Source organism: Prionailurus bengalensis, chromosome D3 (genome assembly GCF_016509475.1).
Source record: "Prionailurus bengalensis isolate Pbe53 chromosome D3, Fcat_Pben_1.1_paternal_pri, whole genome shotgun sequence".
Classification (NCBI taxonomy): domain Eukaryota; kingdom Metazoa; phylum Chordata; class Mammalia; order Carnivora; family Felidae; genus Prionailurus; species Prionailurus bengalensis.
In genome coordinates, this window is record NC_057356.1 from 21,582,368 (window position 1) to 21,602,113 (window position 19,746).

The 19,746-nt window shown below is 54.2% G+C and overlaps 1 protein-coding gene across 5 annotated transcripts; it reads left to right on the forward strand.

Moving 5' to 3' along the window:
- The first annotated feature begins 423 nt into the window (after nt 1–423).
- On the forward strand, nt 424–19,727 carry PATZ1 (POZ/BTB and AT hook containing zinc finger 1). Of its 5 annotated transcripts, none has more exons than XM_043559213.1 (5): nt 431–2,592; nt 3,985–4,048; nt 10,401–10,572; nt 16,610–16,747; nt 18,234–19,727. In XM_043559213.1, exons 1-5 carry the CDS (start codon nt 1,322–1,324, stop codon nt 18,647–18,649), a joined length of 2,061 nt encoding a protein of 686 aa, XP_043415148.1. In that variant the 5' UTR covers nt 431–1,321; the 3' UTR covers nt 18,650–19,727. The 5 variants fall into 5 exon arrangements, with proteins under 5 accessions (XP_043415151.1, XP_043415148.1, XP_043415147.1 ...); XM_043559212.1 differs by having other exon boundaries at nt 432–2,592; nt 18,231–19,727; XM_043559215.1 differs by having other exon boundaries at nt 432–2,592; nt 16,675–16,747; nt 18,231–19,727.
- Nucleotides 19,728–19,746: the final 19 nt, after the last annotated feature.

Genomic DNA, 19,746 nt, shown 5'->3' on the forward strand with positions numbered 1-19,746 from the left:
CCGAAGGGTAACCGACGCCCGCTCCATTTACGGGTGCACACCACAGGCTGGGGCGCCCCGATCTGCACCCCTCGGTCCCTCACCCCCTCCCTCCCGTCCGCTCGCCGCCACTCTCGGCGGGGAGGGAGGGACAGTGGGAGCTGGTTTGCTGGCTTGGCGCTTCGTTTGCATTGGTCCGGGGGGGCTGAGACTGCAGCCCCCGGCCCCGCGGGCGGGGTGAGGAGGCGGGGGCCGGACGGGGGCTCAGTCTGCGCCAGCATTGGCGGAGCTGGGGAATGGGGAGGGGGGGCAGGAAGCGGGGGGAGCGGAGCTGCGGGGGGGGGTGTATAAATAGGGAAGGGGGGACGTGCATCCTCGGCTGGGTGAGGGGGGGGCGCTCGGCACAAAGAAAGTGGAAAGTTTGCAGCGCAGGGCGGCCCGGGCCAGAGATCCGGGTGCGCACGTGCAGGGCCGGGGGCGCCGGGGGCCCCCCACGCCGAGCTCGCCGTTTCTTTTTTTTTCCTCCCTGCAAGCGAGAGGGGGGGTGTTGTTGGTATCGCCCCCTCCTTCTCCTCCCCCCAGGGGTGAAAGTGCAAGAGGAAGTGCAGCCGCTGCCATCTTTCCTCCGCTCCGAACACACGGAGGCCGGGGCCGCAGCGCCGCCGCTCCGCCGCCGCCTTCGCCCGGCCCGGGGAAGGGCCCATCCTGACGCCGCCGCCGCCTGCTCGCTCCAGCGTTCGCCGTTGCTACCGCCCGCCAGGCTCCGGGACCAAGCCCGCGCTGCCGCCCCTGTGCGCGCCCCGCCGCCGCCGCCTTCGCCTTTTGTTTCCTCCGCTCCGGCGCCCCCGCCCCGGCTCGCGCTTTGCAGGGGACGCAGCGCGCGCCCCCAGCGGGCCCGGGAAAAGCCGCGGCGCGCGCGCGCACGCCTGCGCGGCAGACCCCTCCGCCTCCTCCCCGCGCGCGCGCGCCCATTTTGGCTGCGCGCCGGCGCCGCCTGGCGGGCGGGAGGGGAGGTGGCAGGCGCGTTTCCAGGAGGGGCGCACCTCTTTGCTCGCGTACCCCCCCGGAGGTAGACCAAGAAGGGAGGCGGGCGGGCGGAGAGGAGAGAGGAGCGCGCAATCGGTGGGGGCAGCTATGTGGGAGGTGGTGCGGCCTGCCGTCTAGACAGTACGATCTGGGCAGGGGGCGTGTGCGCTCGGGGCACCTGCGAGACTACAGAGCCCGGGGCCGGCACGTGTGGGGAGTGTAGATACGTCGACTGCGCCCCGTTTCTTACTGCCTAGGGGAAGGGAGGGGGGCGGGCAAGTGCCGCGGCCGGGTTTGTGGGGAGGGGGCGGCGGCCATGGAGCGGGTGAACGACGCTTCCTGCGGCCCATCGGGCTGCTACACCTACCAGGTGAGCAGGCACAGCACGGAGATGCTGCACAACCTCAACCAGCAGCGCAAAAACGGCGGGCGCTTCTGCGACGTGCTCCTGCGGGTGGGCGACGAGAGCTTCCCAGCGCACCGCGCCGTGCTGGCCGCCTGCAGCGAGTACTTTGAGTCGGTGTTCAGCGCCCAGTTGGGCGACGGCGGAGCTGCAGACGGGGGTCCCGCTGACGTGGGGGGCGCAGCGGCGGCTCCAGGCGGCGGGGCTGGGGGCAGCCGGGAGCTGGAGATGCACACCATCAGCTCCAAGGTGTTTGGGGACATCCTGGACTTCGCCTACACTTCCCGCATCGTTGTTCGCCTGGAGAGCTTCCCCGAGCTCATGACGGCTGCCAAGTTCCTACTGATGAGGTCGGTCATTGAGATCTGCCAGGAAGTCATCAAACAGTCTAATGTGCAGATCCTGGTGCCCCCTGCCCGGGCAGACATCATGCTCTTTCGGCCCCCTGGGACCTCGGACTTGGGCTTCCCTTTGGACATGACCAATGGGGCAGCCTTGGCAGCCAACAGCAATGGCATCGCAGGTAGCATGCAGCCCGAGGAGGAGGCAGCCCGGGCTGCTGGTGCAGCCATTGCCAGCCAAGCCTCTCTGCCTGTGTTACCTGGGGTGGACCGCTTGCCCATGGTGGCTGGACCCCTGTCCCCCCAACTGCTGACTTCCCCATTCCCCAATGTGGCATCCAGTGCCCCTCCCCTGACTGGCAAGCGAGGCCGGGGCCGCCCAAGGAAGGCCAACTTGCTGGACTCAATGTTTGGGTCCCCAGGGGGCCTGAGGGAGGCAGGCATCCTTCCATGTGGCCTGTGTGGGAAGGTGTTCACTGATGCCAACCGGCTCCGGCAGCATGAGGCCCAGCATGGTGTCACCAGCCTCCAGCTGGGCTATATCGACCTTCCTCCTCCGAGGCTGGGTGAGAATGGGCTACCCATCTCTGAGGACCCCGATGGCCCCCGAAAGAGGAGCCGGACCAGGAAGCAGGTGGCATGTGAGATCTGCGGCAAGATCTTCCGAGACGTGTACCATCTCAATCGGCACAAGCTTTCCCACTCGGGGGAGAAGCCCTATTCCTGTCCAGTGTGTGGGCTGCGGTTCAAGAGAAAAGATCGTATGTCCTACCATGTGCGGTCCCATGATGGGTCGGTGGGCAAGCCCTACATCTGCCAGAGCTGTGGGAAAGGCTTCTCCAGGTGAGGAATAGCGTCCCTCCTCATGACCTGCCCTGTTTCTGGCTCATGGGACAGTTTCTTGCTAAGATCAGGGGGTGTGGGATTGGTGGGAGTCACTTGACCCTCTAGGGCCACATCAGGTTTGGAGACAGCAGAGGGTATTTTAATGGCCCTAGTTTTGTGGTCGGGAGCTGCTTTCTCTTCCCTCAGGGAAGTTCTCTGGCACTAGGCGTGCCCTACTGTCTGTCTTCCTTTGGGCCTTGTGGGAAGGGGCTGGATTCCTCTGGCCACAGCCACTGGGCCTCACCATTCTTCTCCCCAGGCTCCCTTTGTGTTTCCGGCACCAGGCGTGGGGCCCCCTCTGGGGGCGGGAGGCTTTTCCTCCACCGACTTTCCCTGCTTGAATGGCTGCCCAGGGAGGGGCTGAAACAAGTGCATCTGGGACTCTTATGCTCCCTGCCACCAAATCCCTCCCCCAACAGAGCACTGGCGATCCTGGATGGGCACACTCAAGCTTCGCCCTTCTCAGCCTCCTGGGATCATGGGGCACAGAGTTCTGCACCCAGAGTCTCCTAGCACCAAAATCTTTGATCTCCTCTGATCTGGTAGCTCCAGAGCCTAACTGAACCCACAGATCATCTTTATGTTTTCAGGACAGAGAGGAGGGGATCAAGATGTCCTTTTAGATTCACTTTTTAGTGAGCCTGATAGGAAACTAAGGACTTGTCTGGGAGCAGAGGGCTATTTTGTTTTTCATCTTTAGAGAATATTCAGAATAAAAGGCCGGTTTTAACTTGCCTGGATACTTAGGACTTGTGTCTGTGTGAACCTACAGAAGGAGAACTCCCTTGGAGGGGCCCCAACCAGAAACCAGTCTTACCGGTCAGGCAGCCCCTGCCCACCTGCTCCAGCGGGCATCTGGTTTACCAGCCCAGCTGGGGACTTAAGGCTCTATCCCTTGGCCTCTGGGGACTGAATTCCATCCGGGTGGCATTCATTGGCTGTCCTGGTGGGAGAGGCTGGGGGAGGGGAATACTGAGTTTCTAAGGGGCTTTAGTCTGGACAATGAATCACACATACCCCCTCCCAGAAAGGCCTCAGTAAGGCAGCCTTGTCCCATTCTAAAGCCACCTCCTCGGGTCTTCGAAATCATTTGAGCTTCTGGTGGTGGGGGGGTTGGGGGGGTAGGCAAGGTCAGAGACACTCACTTCCCTTCCCCCTTTAGAGAAAACCGGGGCAGAGAGGCCCTGGGCCTGTGGAGCTGGGTGGTGACTTTGTCTTTGTCACGCTAGGATGGGGAAGAGAGAGTCCTCTCCAACGGGGTGTGTGCAGGGGGCGGGGGGGTCTGGCCAAGTTTGTAGTCCTGTCTTTTGAGGTCTTGTTTTAAAGTCTCGTCTTGGTTCTCTTTTCCAGGCCTGATCACTTGAATGGACATATCAAGCAGGTGCACACTTCTGAGCGGCCTCACAAGTGTCAGGTAGGGGTCGGGCCAGGGCAGAGATGGGCTGAAAGAGAATGCTGCTGTTTCTCACAGCCCAGCCACAAGCCAGCTGATGTGTATGCTGGGCCGGCTGACTGACCACCACCGCTTTGCACACCTCCCCCTCTGTCCCTCCCCACCCTCCATCTGCTTTCATCCTTTGTTCTTCCCCCTGGCCCCCTCTCCCCTCCCCAACTGCTAATGTCCCCTCCTTCCTGGTTGCTGGGTCCTGGTTCCCACCCTGCCTCTGTCTTCACTCTTTTGCTTGGCTTTCCTCTCCTGGCATTTGCCAGCTCCTTGAATGGTGGGTCACATTGTGCAAGTGTCATCCTGGGGACACTGGCTCCCCATTGGGCCTGCTTCTGGTTCCCAGCAGTTTGCAGGGGCTACCATGGCGAGGGCAGGGTTTGTAAGGAGCTCCTGGTGGTTCAGCTAACAGCTCTTACCCCTTGTCTGCCAGGCACCCTGACCTTCTGGGTCCCCTGAGCTTAGGGCACAAGGGGTGGCAGTAAGAATGACAGCGAAGGAGGATGAGAGTGGATGGTCTCATTCTCTGAGTGCTGGCACCTGTTTAACTCATTCTGAACCACATGTGCCATCAGCTAGGGCTTCTGAGGACTTAGAGAGGAGGGTGGTTTCCTCCTTGTGAGCTCTTTGTGTAGCAGTAGGTAGGGAAGGCTGGGCAAGATTCTTACCCTTGGTTTGTCTGCTTCAACAATATCTGGGGGCCCTGTGTGACCAGAAAATGGAATTTCCTCTCCTGGCCACTGAGCAATCCTGTGTGGATGGAAAATGCCTGTGTCTTCTTGGCTATCTCCCCTCCCGTGCCAAGTTCCTGCCATCTGAGGGGGAGACAGAGTGGTGGGTGCTTGTTTTACAGCCTCTGGTAGGATAACCTGTTTCTCTTATCCTGTTGGTGGCAAGGAGGGAGGGGAGGGTTCAGGGGGACCTGCAGGGAGGAATGGATGTACTGTAGGTAGGGCAGTGAGCCCCCAGGGGCCAGGTGTGGTCGGTGTTCACAGCCAGCCAGGTAGCCTCCCCCAAGGACAAGGACGCAGGGTGGGCATGCTGGGATCCGTCTGTGCCTCGCTGCCTTCTCTCTGTCTCTGATTCTCTAATCACGGAGCACATTCTGACTCTCCCAGGTAGTGTGCTGAGCAGCCTGGCAGAGTAGGAGGAGCCCAGAGGGCAGTGGGGGCGTGCCCGGTGGCCTGGGGGGGTAACCTGCACTCTCTGCCCTTTTTCCAGGTGTGGGTTGGGAGCAGCAGCGGCCTGCCGCCCCTGGAATCTCTTCCTAGCGACCTGCCATCATGGGACTTTGCCCAGCCTGCTTTGTGGAGGTCGTCCCATTCGGTTCCTGACACCGCCTTTTCCCTTTCTCTAAAAAAATCATTCCCAGCCCTTGAAAACCTGGGCCCAGCACACTCCAGCAGCGCTCTCTTCTGCCCAGCCCCGCCAGGATATCTGAGGCAGGGCTGGACTGCCTCAGAGGGCAGCCGGGCCTTTACTCAGTGGCCTGTAGGCTAGCCTCGGCCTCCCCAGAGAGGGTTTTCTCTGGAGGGGAACGGGAATGGCGGTTGCTCTGAGACCCTTGCTTTTCAGAGAGCCCAGCACAGTGATTCCTGCCCATGATGCCCAGCTCCTCCTTGTGTGACTTGGAGTCTTTCCCAGCTCAGGGACCCCAGGGGTAGTAAGGAGCTCCTTTTTGGATCTCCCTCATAGCCTCCAGGTTTCTTTCTGGGTTCTCTTGCCTTTTTCTCCCCCTTTAACAGATGGCACTGCTGAGTGCCTGCCTGTCCTTGCTGGGGTGATTTTAGAGTCTGGTGCTTTCCCAATAACTGAATCACTGGTTTAGGTGTTTCCCCTCCCCTACAATGGCCTCCCCTAAGGTGTGGGGTTTCTAGAATGGGGCTTGGCTGCCCCTCTCCCCTACTCTAGGGGTGAATCCCCCTCCAGAGGAGAATGGACCAATTCCAAGTGGGTCAACTTGTGCTGCCCTCTTCCCTTCCCACTCACAACAGGTCCTGCTTTCATTTCTGGCTAGTGAGTTAGACTTTTGTGTTTTTGAGGTTTACTAGCAGGTCTGCTCAGGAACTAGACTAACCAGTAGCTTTATATTGGGTCACCCCAGTATATGGCTTTGGGGGCTGAGAAAGCAGATGTAGACACCTCCCCCCTCAGATCCCAGTGGTGTGCCCTTTAGCCCCCGCAGCCTCCGCGGGGATAACAGGAGTGATGATAAAAGTTTTCATTCTAACATTTGAGGCTTTGTGTGTTTTGTCCTTGGTCTCTGTCATAACACTGACATCATTGTCCCTTGGTGTACGTACAAGCCCGCTCCTGCCCTGCCCCTCCAACACACACTCTTACAGACCCGCTGGCCCCACCTCCAGCCCCTTAGCCAGAATGCCCCTCATGGTGACCCAGCAGGTGAAGACATGGTGGCTTTCATGCTCTGGGCCGGCCAGCTGCTGTGCCCGGACTTGGTTTAACAGCAGGGGCATCTGTTTTGCATCGTGTGTATTCTGAAAGCGTCAGAGGTGAAGAGATGGGCTCTCTGGGAGTTGGTTCCCTGGGCAAGAGCTGGGCGCGGGGTATACCTCTCCACCTCTCCTGATGCCATAGATGACAGAAGGGGCCAGTTACAGAAACTGATGCCACAGCTTGCATGAAAAGGCCATTTGAATGTTGGGACATGAAGCCTCAGGCTTGGCAGTGACACACAAATCTCTCTTAACTGGCTCAGATGCCTCAGGCATTGCTGGCTTAATGGTGCAGTGGGGCTTTGGCATTATCTCCATGTGGAGTTTGGCCTGAAGCCGAGAGACCAGAGCAACTCAAAACCTCTCCCATTGCTTCCAGTGGCCCCACTTCTCAGGGGCAAGTTGGGGTGGTTTGGGCTGGAGGATAGCTCATTAGAGAAGGAATGAATTGAAGTGGGAACAAGGGAGCTGGCACCCCCAAGAAGGGGGCCAGTGAGGACAATGGCACTAGGCCTCCATTTATTGCCCTTAGACTTTTCCAGGGCTATAAAAAAGACTGCTTAAGACCATGCCTCCATCCCTACCCCCAGGCTGCCAGACTTCAAAGGCCACCAAAGGTTGGATGTGCACTAAGTGTCCCTGATACCATTTGGGCCCCATTCCTGAGCTGCTCAACCCCTGGGAAGAAAAGCTTTAGGAATTCTGGGATGGGGAGAAACTGTCGGGGGAGTGAAGGGAGCATGACTAGGACTCTGTTGAGTGGTGATGACCAGAGGTGGCCCAAGCTCAGGGTGCCTGGGCCAGGACCTGGCAGGTGTGCTCCTAACAATAGGCTGCCTGTGCACAGGGCCGTGGGCAAGGTGCGGCCATTCCAAACATCAGTGGTGATCAGAGCATGCTATGCTGGCTCGCTCTTGTCCCATCAGGGACCCTCTGTCTTCTCCCTGTCTCTAGGATGGGAAATGTCTTTCTCCTGAGTGGCCCCAGTATAGAGATTCTAGGTGTCCCTTTCTTTGGGATCTGTCTCCCCTTTGGCCACTCTTTTGTGTCCTGTGCCCAGACTCTCTATGTTGTGTGTTGTCTGAACTTCGGGCAGGCCTAGACTCAGGCTTGTACACTTTGACAATTCCCCCCGAAAACCTTGGAGACTTGAGCCATGAAGGGTCAATTCTGGCACAGAGAAGCCAACAATCACTTCAGCTTGGCTTTGTAATACAGTGAAAGTTTTTGTTGTGTTTGTGCTTTCTCCCCCCCCCCCCCCCCCCCCAGCAGCAGATTTCTATTCCTAATTATGTTTGCTCAGGCCAAAGTTAGCTTTCATTCCTTGAGAGATAATCAATGGAGGAGGGGGGGCGGGGAAAATCTACTTGGTCTGGGATTTTAATTTTGCCTAGCTAATCCCTCAAATGGATAATGTATTTGTGGATAATTGAGGTTTGGCTGTCCATTATCTTTAGGTAGCACAGTGTGACAAGCAATGCCTTAAAGGACAGACCCCGAAAGGAGGTTGGCAAGAGAAACAAGGCATCGCTTTCACATCTCTCTAGTGGCGCTTTTCCCAGGGACCGCGGAAGATGGAATTCTGAATGTGTCTTTCACCGCACTTTCTTACACCTGGTCCATCTTTGGTTCCTTTGAGTTCTAAGGCGTAGACCACACTGCCTCTCGTTTTTGGGGAGCCAGTCCTCAAGTCACTGGTTGGCAAAGCTGGCTCTATCCCCAGATAAAAAGGCAGGTGCACCCCTCTCTCCTGGGGGTGTTTTTCGCAGCCCCTGCTCTGGTTTATAGGCCGGTGGGCTGGGTGGAAGATGGAATTTTCTCTCCACTGTCACCTACGACTGGATCATGAGGTCCCTGAGGTGGGGCCCACTTGTGGCCTTGAGACCAAGCACCCATCATGCTTCCTGAGTCACCTGAGTGCTCGAGTTTGTCTGCACAAATTCTGTCACCTCTCCCTTTCAGGGGAGTCCTGGCCACCCCACACACTGCGTTAGAAAATATCAGTAACTTTCACTTTCCAAAAGCTATGGGTGCCAAGTCTGGAAATGGGAGGGGCACAGGCTCAGGGGCTAGTTCCTATTCCAGCAGTCCTATATCCCCTCAGGGCCTCTGTCTGGCCAGCTGTAAAGTGGGGAAGGGAGGGATACCTCAGGGAAGCTGGGAAGAAAGGACGGGTAGGGGACTGGCCTGGCAGTGGCAGTGTTTTGACTGCTGTTTCCTCTAGTAGTAGAGTCCTGTACTTCAGGGAAATCGCTCTCCACACTCAGCTTCCTCATTTGTCAAATGAATAAACTCAAGGCATAAAACAGTTACAGGTGGTATCTCATTAGCATAAGGTGTTCTGTTCAAATGTGTTAACATTTACTTAAAAGCTAATGACCGAGAATGGTAAGGCCTGTCCTGATGTGCACAGACGTTTGGGACTGGAGTAGGAACAGAGGTGTCTTTAGCCTCCACGATATCGAATACATTGGTGTCTTCCTTTGATTACACAGTAAGGAGATAAACGTTTGTACCTGAGGTGATGGGGTTCAGACATTTACCTTGAGGTCTCGGGATCTCAGGCTATGCTTCTGTTAAACAGAGACGGCAGGAGCAGCTCCACTCTAGAGAGTTAATGGGGTGGCGGGTCTTTAGTGGGTTAATGGTCACTCTGTAATGCACTTAAAGGTGAATGTTGCTTTCTCTTGGGGTTCTAAAATAGTAAACACACACACATAGAAAAGGAGTCAGACTTGACATGAACCTCTAAAACATCTCCATGGAACCAAAACAGCTTGAAAGTCACCAGACTATAACTCTCCCAAGGACTTCCCTGACATTCTGTGACCTCCAAGGCTGGGGTAACTGGGTGAACCCCATATGAGGAAAGGCTCTTGGTGGGGAGAGGTCAGGGACTGAGACTGAGTCAGACCCTCGGGTACAGGAAATGCCTGGGGACCTGGGGCTGCCTCCCAGGATGCTGGTGCTGACCGTCAGCTTCTGGGTCATCCGCTCAGGGTCTTGCTAGGAGTTGGTGCTCACACCACAGCTTTCTATGGCTATCCTCCTCTGGAGGGTGATAACATGGCCTGCTTTGGAGGGCTGCTGTAAGGCTGGATTGCAGGAGATCAGTGTCTTGGAAAGGCTAATCGTGGTGCCTGCCTGGCACAGAATGCATGCTCTATCAATGTGGGGTGGTATCATTCTTGTCATTACCAGCTTTTCCCCAGCTTCATGTCCCACAAATGCTTCTGAATCATGCAGCCTTCCTTCTCTCTGCTCAATTCTCACGTTAGCAGAGTCGACTATCATTTTATGGGCTGCTTTCTCAATACAAGCCTGCAAGAGTATTATAAGGAGTAATCTCTGTGCTTTGTCCTGCCTTTCCTTTCCATTTCCCCATGGCCAAGACTAATGTCACGTTTGAATAAAGTGGATAAATTGAATTCTTTGCATAAAGCAAGTAGAGAAAACTCAGGATGGAGAACAGGAAGACTGGTCTGTTCACATGCCAGTTTACTGCTGTAAATTCACTTATAGTCAGTGCAACTAAAGTCAGTTCTTCATGTTTAAGAATGAACAAATGCCTCATCTTTCTTTATTCTGTAAAGGAGTGTGGAACTTAATGTGCCAGGCTCTGGACATGCGGTAGCCATCTGGAACCAATAATTCCAACTCAGGTGTCTCATGAGGAGGCATCATGGAAAATAAGAGCAGCTTACTTGCCATTCTGGGGAGAAAGCATGAGCCACATGTAAAGCTCTCTTTATTACAGGGAGTCTATGTGTTGGCCAGAAACCGTTTTTGTTTCCTGGTGTGCTTGGTGGGAAGTCAGGAATGTGATGCTAGTTTTCACCTCATCTCATTTTCCTTTCTGCCCTCAGACCTGCAATGCTTCTTTTGCCACTCGAGACCGTCTGCGCTCCCACCTGGCTTGTCATGAAGACAAGGTGCCTTGTCAGGTGTGTGGGAAGTACTTGCGGGCAGCGTACATGGCAGACCACCTGAAGAAGCACAGTGAGGGGCCCAGCAACTTCTGCAGTATTTGTAATCGAGGTAATCTCCCTGCTGTTTCCTCATTTCCAGGGGATGGGCCTGAGCTTGTGTGGGAGGCCAGGGGTGTCCTGATCACCTTGCCTCAGACTCCACTCCTTGCACGGCTGGCCCTCCCTTCCCACTGAACGATAAACACCTTCGTTGCCCAGGCGGCTATTTGCCACCTCTTCCTTCCCAGACTTGGGGTGCTTGGGATAGGAGTTCCCAGGAGATCAGCAAGTGGGAACGGAAGGAGAGAGTACTGTTTCCAAGTCTGGGCTCATAACACATGTGCTGGGCAGATGGCAGGATGGATACATTTCGTAGACACCACTGAACTACTGAGGTTGGTGGGAAGGTCATTAAGCCCCAAGAAGTGGGGGAAAAAGAGGGTCCTGCTTGAGAGCTTTGGCTGGCTGATTTCACTGGCATGTGAAATTCAGCAACCAAGGAAGGAGGTTGAGTCTGGAGATGGACAAGGGGCAGAAAGTTTCTAACACAAATGGTCAGGAAAGAGCCCAAACCCAGGTGACTGTGGCCTGGATGAGACAGGAACGTAGACGGTGCTCTGAGCAGGACAGTGTGCTTGAGGCCGAGGTGGGCCTAGGTGGAGTCTGGTTCTGTGGCCCCAGTGTTGTGTTGGATGAAGTCTGGCCTGCCCCTGAGCTTCCGCCAGGGCTTGTTGGTGGTTGGAGGGCTAAGGTTTGTGTCATGCAAGCACAGTGTCAGTGGAGGAGGCTTGCGCCGTATCTGTGCCGAAGGTTGGGGCAGCCGTCTGTGGTGGGCATGAAGATGCTTCTGCACGGTGTGCTTGCTTTGGCCAGGTGGGGACCTTGCTGGGAAGTCCTTTCTCCTGGGACTCTCTTGTCCCAATGCCTCTGGAAGTCTTGGGTATGGCTTAGTGGATTGAGTACTGAACTGGAGTTGGACTGAGGGTTTAGTCCACGCCCCTCCTACCTTGCCCTACTCTGTGACTTTGAGCTCTCCCTTCCCCTTTCTGAGCCTGTTTTCTCATCACTTAAATGGGGTTAAGAACACCCTGCCTTGCCTACCTCGTAGGGTTGTTGTGATGATCCCAGGAGACAAGGTAGGTGAAAGATCTCTGAACTCCCCACAAGGACCTGCATCCTTGGGAGGTCCCATCCTTGCGCTTTGTAACAGTGTTAGGAAAGACACAGCTCACTGACACTCTGGTTTGGACCAGGCACCCCTGCAGTCCTTGGCTGGAATCTTCGGGTGCTTCTGCTGTCTCCATATGCCCTGAGGTCGTTGGTGGAGGGAGACTGCTGAGTAGCTGGGTGTTCTTGGTGCCCTGGAGCTGGGTCCCTCCCTGGGATTGCACACCTGGGGTTTGCCTTGAAGGCCACTGGATATAGATGTTTGTACCACCAGGAAATCTGCTGTGAAAGTGGAGAGGTGGAAATAAAAGTTGCTTAAGCGTCTGTCCTACTTTCTGACACGTCAGTTGAACCCTTTCTGGCAGGAGCTTCCCCTGGGGGGTGGGCAATGGGGTTGTGCGTGCAGGGAGTTATCAGGCTGTGGCTGACCATCTTAACTGTGGCTGCCCCAGCTCTAGAAAAAGCTGGTTTCTTATCTTGCTTCATCCTAACCTGGCTTTCTGACAGAATTCCCCCTGTCCCCTGACCGGCTCCTTACAAATAACTAAACCTGCAACATGCCGTCAGCAGGCGTTTGGTCAAGTTTTCAAGCCTGAGGTTCTCCATCTGAGAACTGAGGTCAGAGACCAGAGGGTGGAAAACAGTGAGAGCAGAGAAGGATGTTAACGATGAAACTCAAAGCCTAGCTCAGATTGCCAAGTCGGGCAAGAACTGAACGGGAGACCCAGGGCCACGGCCCCTGGGGGCCCAGCTCAGGAAGAAAGAAGAGCTGAGAGCAGCAGGGAACAGCAGGGAAAGTCGACCCAGTTAGGAGACAGCTGATGTGGCAAAGCCAACAACTGGCGTACATCAGGACTTGGGCAGCAGCCACAGACCACGTGACTGGACTGGGGGAGCTGGAAGAGTCAAACCAGAGCCCACCTTTGCTCAGAAAAGCCAAGACTAGATCTGGATCATAGGCTAAACAGCTCTGGGTCTCAGAGTCAGAATGGGAAGCCCCATCCCTCCAACAAGACGAAGAGGACTCTGGTCCCACCCTCCTATGCATACAGGAGGAAGAGAAAACAATTTTGGTCTTTATAAGAAGTGAAGGAGCGGGATTCTATCTCAGGACTCGTTCATTGGCAGAAATAGAAGACGACTCCTGAGGAAAGAAAAAGAAAAAGGAAGAGGAATGTAGTTTGTCCAGGAAGAGGATAAGGATACCAAAGACATCGAGACCTGAAATCAGAATGCAGAAAACTCTGGGTCATTCTTCTCCCTGCCCACCACCAAGGCTGCGATATAGGAAGAGGAGCACAAATAAATGAATGTGCTTATGTCCACAAGGGTTCAAGCAAAGGCTGATGTCAGCCAGATGGTCAGATGGTCGAGGTTGGATCAGGTACCCTCTGACACCCTTCAATCTCAGGCAGTCAACTTAACTACCTATAGATCCGCCAGTCTTTGCCACACAAATGACTCTTGCCCATGAAGAATAAGAAGGGAGGCAGGCAACCTGGCTGCTCTAGCCCCGCATTTGAAATAGGTGACATTGTCTTTGTCCTAGAGACATACCAGGATGTGGGTCATACCATCTGTAGAGGAGGATTATTTGCAGTGGAAGGAGTTTTGATGCTAGAAAAAGCTTGTTTCTTCATTTTCAAATTGAGGAAATGAGTTGAGCTGAATAGTGGGAAGGAGAGAAGGACCTGGTAGATTCACCATGATTTTCTTCTTTTTAAAAAGTTTCTTTTTTTTTTTTTTTCAACGTTTATTTATTTTTGGGACAGAGAGAGACAGAGCATGAACGGGGGAGGGGCAGAGAGAGAGGGAGACACAGAATCGGAAACAGGCTCCAGGCCCTGAGCCATCAGCCCAGAGCCTGATGTGGGGCTCGAACTCACAGACCGTGAGATCGTGACCTGGCTGAAGTCGGACGCTTAACCGACTGCGCCACCCAGGCGCCCCATTTTTTAAAAGTTTCTGTAGCAAGGTCTTTGTGTATATGCACACGTACTGGTATGAGAAAGAGGGATAGCTTATTGGAAACTTGCCTTTGACAGAGACAGCATTTGAACTCCAACATCATTGCTTAAAGGGGAGGAAGCCTTCTCCCCAGTCAGAGGTGAGCACACAAGTTGTCACCGGTGCCAGTAATGGACACAGCCAGCCTGCCATTCCCCTGGACTGAGCTGATACACACCTACTTAGTGCCTCCCTCCAGCACAGCTCTGTTGGGCATGGTCCCAGCAGGGTTTGGACAAGAAGAAAGCAGTCCCTGACCCCTCTGTGTAAGTGGAATTTATGAAAGGAGATTGCTTCTGGAGTGCAAATTGCAGCGCACCAAGCAAGAAAATGCCGTGGAGGAGCAGCAGTCTTTGGCTGTGAACTCTTCATCTCTGGAGTGCGGGGGAGGCTAGCTTGTTGGTTGTAGTGAAGTCACATGTGTGCTCACTGTCTTGACATCATTCTAGTGCCTGGATCAAACTGCCTCTCTGGTTCTTGGTTAATCAGTGGTGAATGGGCAGGTGAGTTCAGAATTCCCACTAAACGTTTCTGGCTTCAAAGATGTGTTCTCCGAAACTCAGCTTCCGTTTTATCCCAACACTTGGCTGCTGAGTTGCTCTGTGTTTAAATTCTGGGCTTTAAATGGCAGCTGTGGATCCACTCCTACTACCCTGCCATGTGGTTTTGCTATAGATAGTACAGTCTGCAGCTGGGGTAAAGTTAAGAGGACCTAGCCATGTGTTTCTCAGACTGTTTTTCAGGAAAACATAGCAGATTTTCATTGAGCATTTGCTGTGTTCCCCTGGTGTAGTTCTTTCCACAAGGAGTAAATATAATAATTCCCGGTGCTCCTTTCCTCCTTTCCCGTCCCTTTAATCTCAGTGGGCCTGCTCTGCTATATCATGGAGAGGGCTTCACACCACTTCCGAGGCTCCACGGGAATTAAAAATCAAAAACAAAACAAATCCCTTCTAAAATGGAGTTGTGATGTTCTTGGAAATGCCTGATATCTTATGCTGGTTGCCAGGGGCCACAGTACCAATCCCAGGGGGCAGGGCTAAGGTCCTCTTTCCTGTTAGCCTTGTCTACTCATTCCTGACTGCAGCCTCCCTCATAAGAATGTTTATATGGGACCCTCTTAAGCCAGTCTGTCCCCCGTGGTTGGCCCCAGGCAGACTACTTCGTCATGGCACAGGATGACTTGGCTCTACTAGGCAGGGCAGGACTCCAGAAACTGGACCAGGGGTCTATAGAGTAGCTGTATCAGGAAAGAAAGGAAAAGTCACTCAGTGCCCCTTTCCTCCGAAACCACCAACTGCTACTGTCAGGGGAGTGTGTGTTAAAGATTTTCACAGGTCAGCTCCTGTCTACTGGCTGCTTCCATTCTAACCCACCAATATGGCGGAAATACATAAGGGTAAATGGTGATAAATGAAACCTACCACCGAAATCCAAGGGATGTTTCTGCGGCCAGGGCCTACTAAAGAGTCTGCTCAGTGGTTAAGGACCACACGGTAGCACATGGTCCTGGGGTTGGAGTCCGGGCTCTGCCATCTAGTAGCTGTACATGTGACCACAAGTCACTTAACCTTACCAACCCTCTTGTTTTTCATCTATGAAATAGGTATACTCATAATTCCCAGCTCATAGGGTGACTGGTGGAATTCTATAGAATAAAGCATGCAACGTGCTGGGCCCTGGCACACCATTATCACTTGCTAAAAGTGAACCTAATAAACTGTTCCAGCAGCATTTGAAAGGCCATGCCAAATCAGACTTGTGCAGACATTACACAGTACCCTGCAGCCTCTGACATGTTCAGAGTGGATCCCACTGTTATCCTATAACTGTAATTTTAAAGGGGAATAAAAGCACTTGAGAATGTGTCAACCAGATCTGGAGTAGATTAAAGGGCACTAGACACCAGGTGGACCTTATGCTAAAATGCTTCGGTTCCTGCTGAAAGCGCGTCCTGATCCTTGACCACTGTGGAGTTTGATGACACAACTTCCTGCAAAACCCAAGTCAATTTCCTTTGACTGGCCCACCTGGTTTCATGTCCTCAGACTTGTGGCTGGTGTGGAAGTTGGCCCAAGATCTACGCTTCCCATCGTGAGCTATCGTATGGCTCGAACTGACCAGAACATCTGGGTTTGGCTGCTGCAGTTTTCAAGATGGCTGGATTGCCCGTCCTCCAAAATGAAGGCAAAGATTATCTCTTTTTCTTCCTTAAGTGAACCTGATGGATGCTCCAAACCCAAACCAAAAAGATGACCATGAATAAGAGCTGACTGAGCCTCTTTAATGTAACTTGCTATTTTTGTTGTTCCTCAGAAGGTCTGAAGAATTACTAAATCCAGTTATTTGGAAAGTGAGAAAGTTAGCAAAATAGAACATGTCCTGCTAGTTAGAAGGAAGGGAACTCCTGGAGGCATTCCTTTGGGATTTCATCTTGCCTCCATCTGGTTTGTTGTGCAGTTTGCCTTTACAAGTGTTAAGCAGGCGTTCTGCTGGCTGGAGTCCTGTGGCTGCCATTGAGCCTCATTGCTTTTCTGACTACATTTCTAGCCAGGGTCTCTGCAGCTGACCTGGGGCTGTGGGACATCTTCTCCAACCGCTCATTACTGAGGCACCAAGCAAGCCGAGGGGCATTTGGCCTCTGGCCCTGGCAGGAGCAGGATCTCAGGCCATCCCTCCAGGCAGCCAGCCTGGGTCTTACACCTCAGCCTTGCAGAGTGGGCTCTGCAGAGAAGCCGATTCGAGGACAGTGCCACCCGTCCTGAGCCAGGTGGCTCCTGTGGTTGCAACCGTTTTTGAACCAACAAGGGGGCCCCTTCTAGGTGCAGCTGACCTGGGAATGCTAGCCAAAGCGGCCAGAGGAGAGGCGTGGGGGAAGCAGAGAGGTACCTCTGTGCTGGCCGCGGGATCTCATCTCCTTTTGTCTTGTTTAGGTTTCTCCTCTGCCTCCTACTTAAAGGTCCATGTTAAAACCCACCACGGTGTTCCCCTTCCCCAGGTCTCCAGGCACCAGGAGCCCATCCCGAATGGGGGAGCAGCGTTCCACTGCGCCAGGACCTATGGCAACAAAGGCAAGCGACCCCTTGCTCTGCACTTTGCTTCTCTGCGCAGACTGTGTTGTGGGGGCGCTGGGCCGGGCGTGGGGAGGCGGGAAGGCTGCCGGCTTGCTGGCTGCCTCAAGGAGGCTCTGAGATCTGAGTGGCAGTGGCCTCCAGGACAAAAGTCACAAGTGGGTATCTCACTCCAGGGCAGTGAGTGAGGCTTTTAGGGCACTGCCAAGATCCAGCCCCCGCCTCCTCTTCCCCAGCCTTCCTCCCTTGCTCCTGGCCAGCCCCCACTGTCTGGAGCCCTGCAGGGATGCCCCGGGCCCAAGGCTGGAAGCAAGTCCTGCATGATGAGTCACTCTGGGCCTGTCCATTGCCTGTGGCCCTTTAAGGATGGTGTGGAGCTGCGGCTGAATGCTTTCTTTTTCTTTGACCCTGTGGGCAAGGGGGAGCCAAGGGCTGGCTTCCTCCTTGATAGGGGTGATTGGTTGCTGTGAGCGGCCCTTTCTGGCGGGCCTCTGGCTGTGTTTGTGAAATGCATGGCGATAAATGAGATATGTGACTGCCTCTGACTTGGAGTTGGTCTGCAGAGAGCTCCCTAGGGCCCACCTTCACGTGTTGATTCAGGTTGTTCTGTGGTATTTCTAGTTGTTGCCTTGGGGATGATGCCAGGGGCTTGGCAGACGGCAGAGATGGCAGAGATGGCAGAGATGGCATGCTCCACGCTCCCATCACAGACCTCCCTTCCCGGCATGGCTCTCTGAACTCAGGCAGGAAGCTTCTGATTGGTGGACTGCAGTGTGGGCAGGGCAAGGCAGAGCAATGAGGATTGTCTTGAGGCCCAGCTTGTCCTGAGCCCTGTGTGGGGACAGTCAGCTGACCGAGTTGTTCAAAGTTACTTTTTAATCTCTATGCTTTGGCCGCTGGGCCCTGGATGGGTTTTGGCAGAAGGAAGGCAATAAGGGCAGGGCTTGTGTTTGCAGCATTGGGAAAAGGATTGGCTTCTGTCTCAGCCATCAGTGGGGTCTGCCGGGTTGAGGACCTCACGGCTTTGGTTCTGCCTTGTTAGGGTGCAGCTAGTCTGGTGTGGAGGTGAGGCCATTGATATACCTGTTCAGCATCATCAGAACAGCCATCTTACCCCCAGGGGCAGCCAGCAAAGTGCCTAGGAACTGGGGGTCTTTGAGTTGTTCTGGGTGGAAGCAGTGGAGGCCCCTTCTCCGTACCCTCTTCCTTGAAGCAGGCTGAGATGGTGGTGAGCGATACACGTGCACCTGCATGAAGAGTCCGCGGCGAGGGAGGCTGGCAGCCCCAGGGCCCTGCTGTCTCACGCCCATAGGCACACCAGGCTCCCAGACTGACCAGCTGAACCTCCGTGGGTTCTGCCAGGGCAGTGGCTGGCCATCCGCTGCCCTCCACAGGCCTATGAGCTGGCCTTTCCCGACCCCTCCAGGAGGGGGCATCTCCAAAGCCTGGCCTCATCTCTCCTGTGTGTTTTGTTTTCTCCTAGAAGGCCAGAAATGCTCACATCAGGATCCGATTGAGAGCTCTGACTCCTACGGTGACCTCTCGGACGCCAGTGACCTGAAGACGCCTGAGAAACAGAGCACCAATGGCTCCTTCTCCTGCGACATGGCAGTCCCCAAAAACAAAATGGAGTCTGACGGGGAGAAGAAGTACCCCTGCCCTGAATGCGGGAGCTTCTTCCGCTCCAAGTCCTACTTGAACAAACACATCCAGAAGGTGCATGTCCGGGCGCTTGGAGGCCCCCTGGGGGACCTGGGCCCTGCCCTCGGCTCACCTTTTTCTCCCCAGCAGAACATGTCTCTCCTCGAGTCCTTTGGGTTTCAGATTGTTCAGTCAGCGTTTGCATCATCTTTAGTAGATCCTGAGGTTGACCAGCAGCCCATGGGGCCTGAAGGGAAGTGAGGCAGATGCTGTGTCCCCACGGAAATGGCCACCGGGGACCGCTGAGAAATGCTGTGAATGCGGAGGGAAGTAATGTCTTTGGGTTCTGTAGCTGAGAGATTTTTATTCGTTTTTAACTCCCCCTTCCCCCCACCCTGTCACCCCACCCGCTCCCTCTCCACCACCCATCCCTTCAGTGGTCTTTAGAAATAGATTCTCATCTGATACTCTGCAGAAATATCTGCAAGACCTGGTATGGGACAAGGGCAGAAAACACTACATAGGCCTCCAAGGCCACACCAGTCCCGGTTTCTCTAATGGGTGGAAGCTGGAATTCCTGGTGCTCAATTCTTAGTGATCCCAATCCCAAACCGACACGTGACGGCATTCAGGGACCTCAGTGATTTGGGTCCCCTCCCCCTTCTCATATCCCTTAAGAGAAACCACATCAGGGTCTCCACCCACTTACACAGTGCTGATGCCCAACTATTTTCAAGAAAGCTGGAAGCCTACAGCATCCCATGGACCATGGGGTGAGTGCCCTCTGAGAGCCCCTGAGCTTGACCCTTGACTTGGAGGGCCTCAGACCTTTCTGAGCCCTACCTAGAGACTAGCATTTTGCTACTAGGACAAGCTGGGCTATTGAGGACACCCCCACCCCAAATTCCAGTTCTTATGTGATTTTAACTATTCAACTTGCTGTTGGGTTTTAATTCTCTAATTATTATTATTATTGTTATTTTTTAGGACCAGTTGTAGTGAATTGCTACTGAAAGCTATCCCAGGTGATACAGAGCTCTTTGTAAACCGCAGTCACACGTTAGGGTTAGTATTAAACTTTGTTTAGATGTACCATAATTAACTTGGCTAGTTGATTGTTTGAAGTCTATGGAAGAAATAGTTTTATGCAAAATTTTAAAAATGCCAGTCTGGTCAGGGAAGTAGTGGGTTTCAGTGTTGTTGGTAGCCAGGAAGGCAGGAGAGCTGGCAGGTGGGGACATTGTTGTGTACCTCGGCTGTGTCACGTGTGAGCAGGCCCAGGGTGACCTGGTGCTGTGAATTGATCTGATCAGACTGTATTAAAAACGTTAGTACGTTACTCTGCCTGCTCCCCTGAG

What these genes read in the sequence shown, in the direction of transcription:
- PATZ1 (XM_043559212.1), top strand. Translation starts at nt 1,322, where the DNA reads ATGGAGCGGGTGAACGACGCTTCCTGCGGCCCATCGGGCTGCTACACC. An exon ending in TGTGGGAAAGGCTTCTCCAG is followed by an intron (nt 2,593 to 3,984) that starts GTGAGGAATAGC and finishes TCTCTTTTCCAG; the next exon opens with GCCTGATCACTTGAATGGAC. An exon ending in CTGCAGTATTTGTAATCGAG is followed by an intron (nt 10,573 to 16,609) that starts GTAATCTCCCTG and finishes TGTCTTGTTTAG; the next exon opens with GTTTCTCCTCTGCCTCCTAC.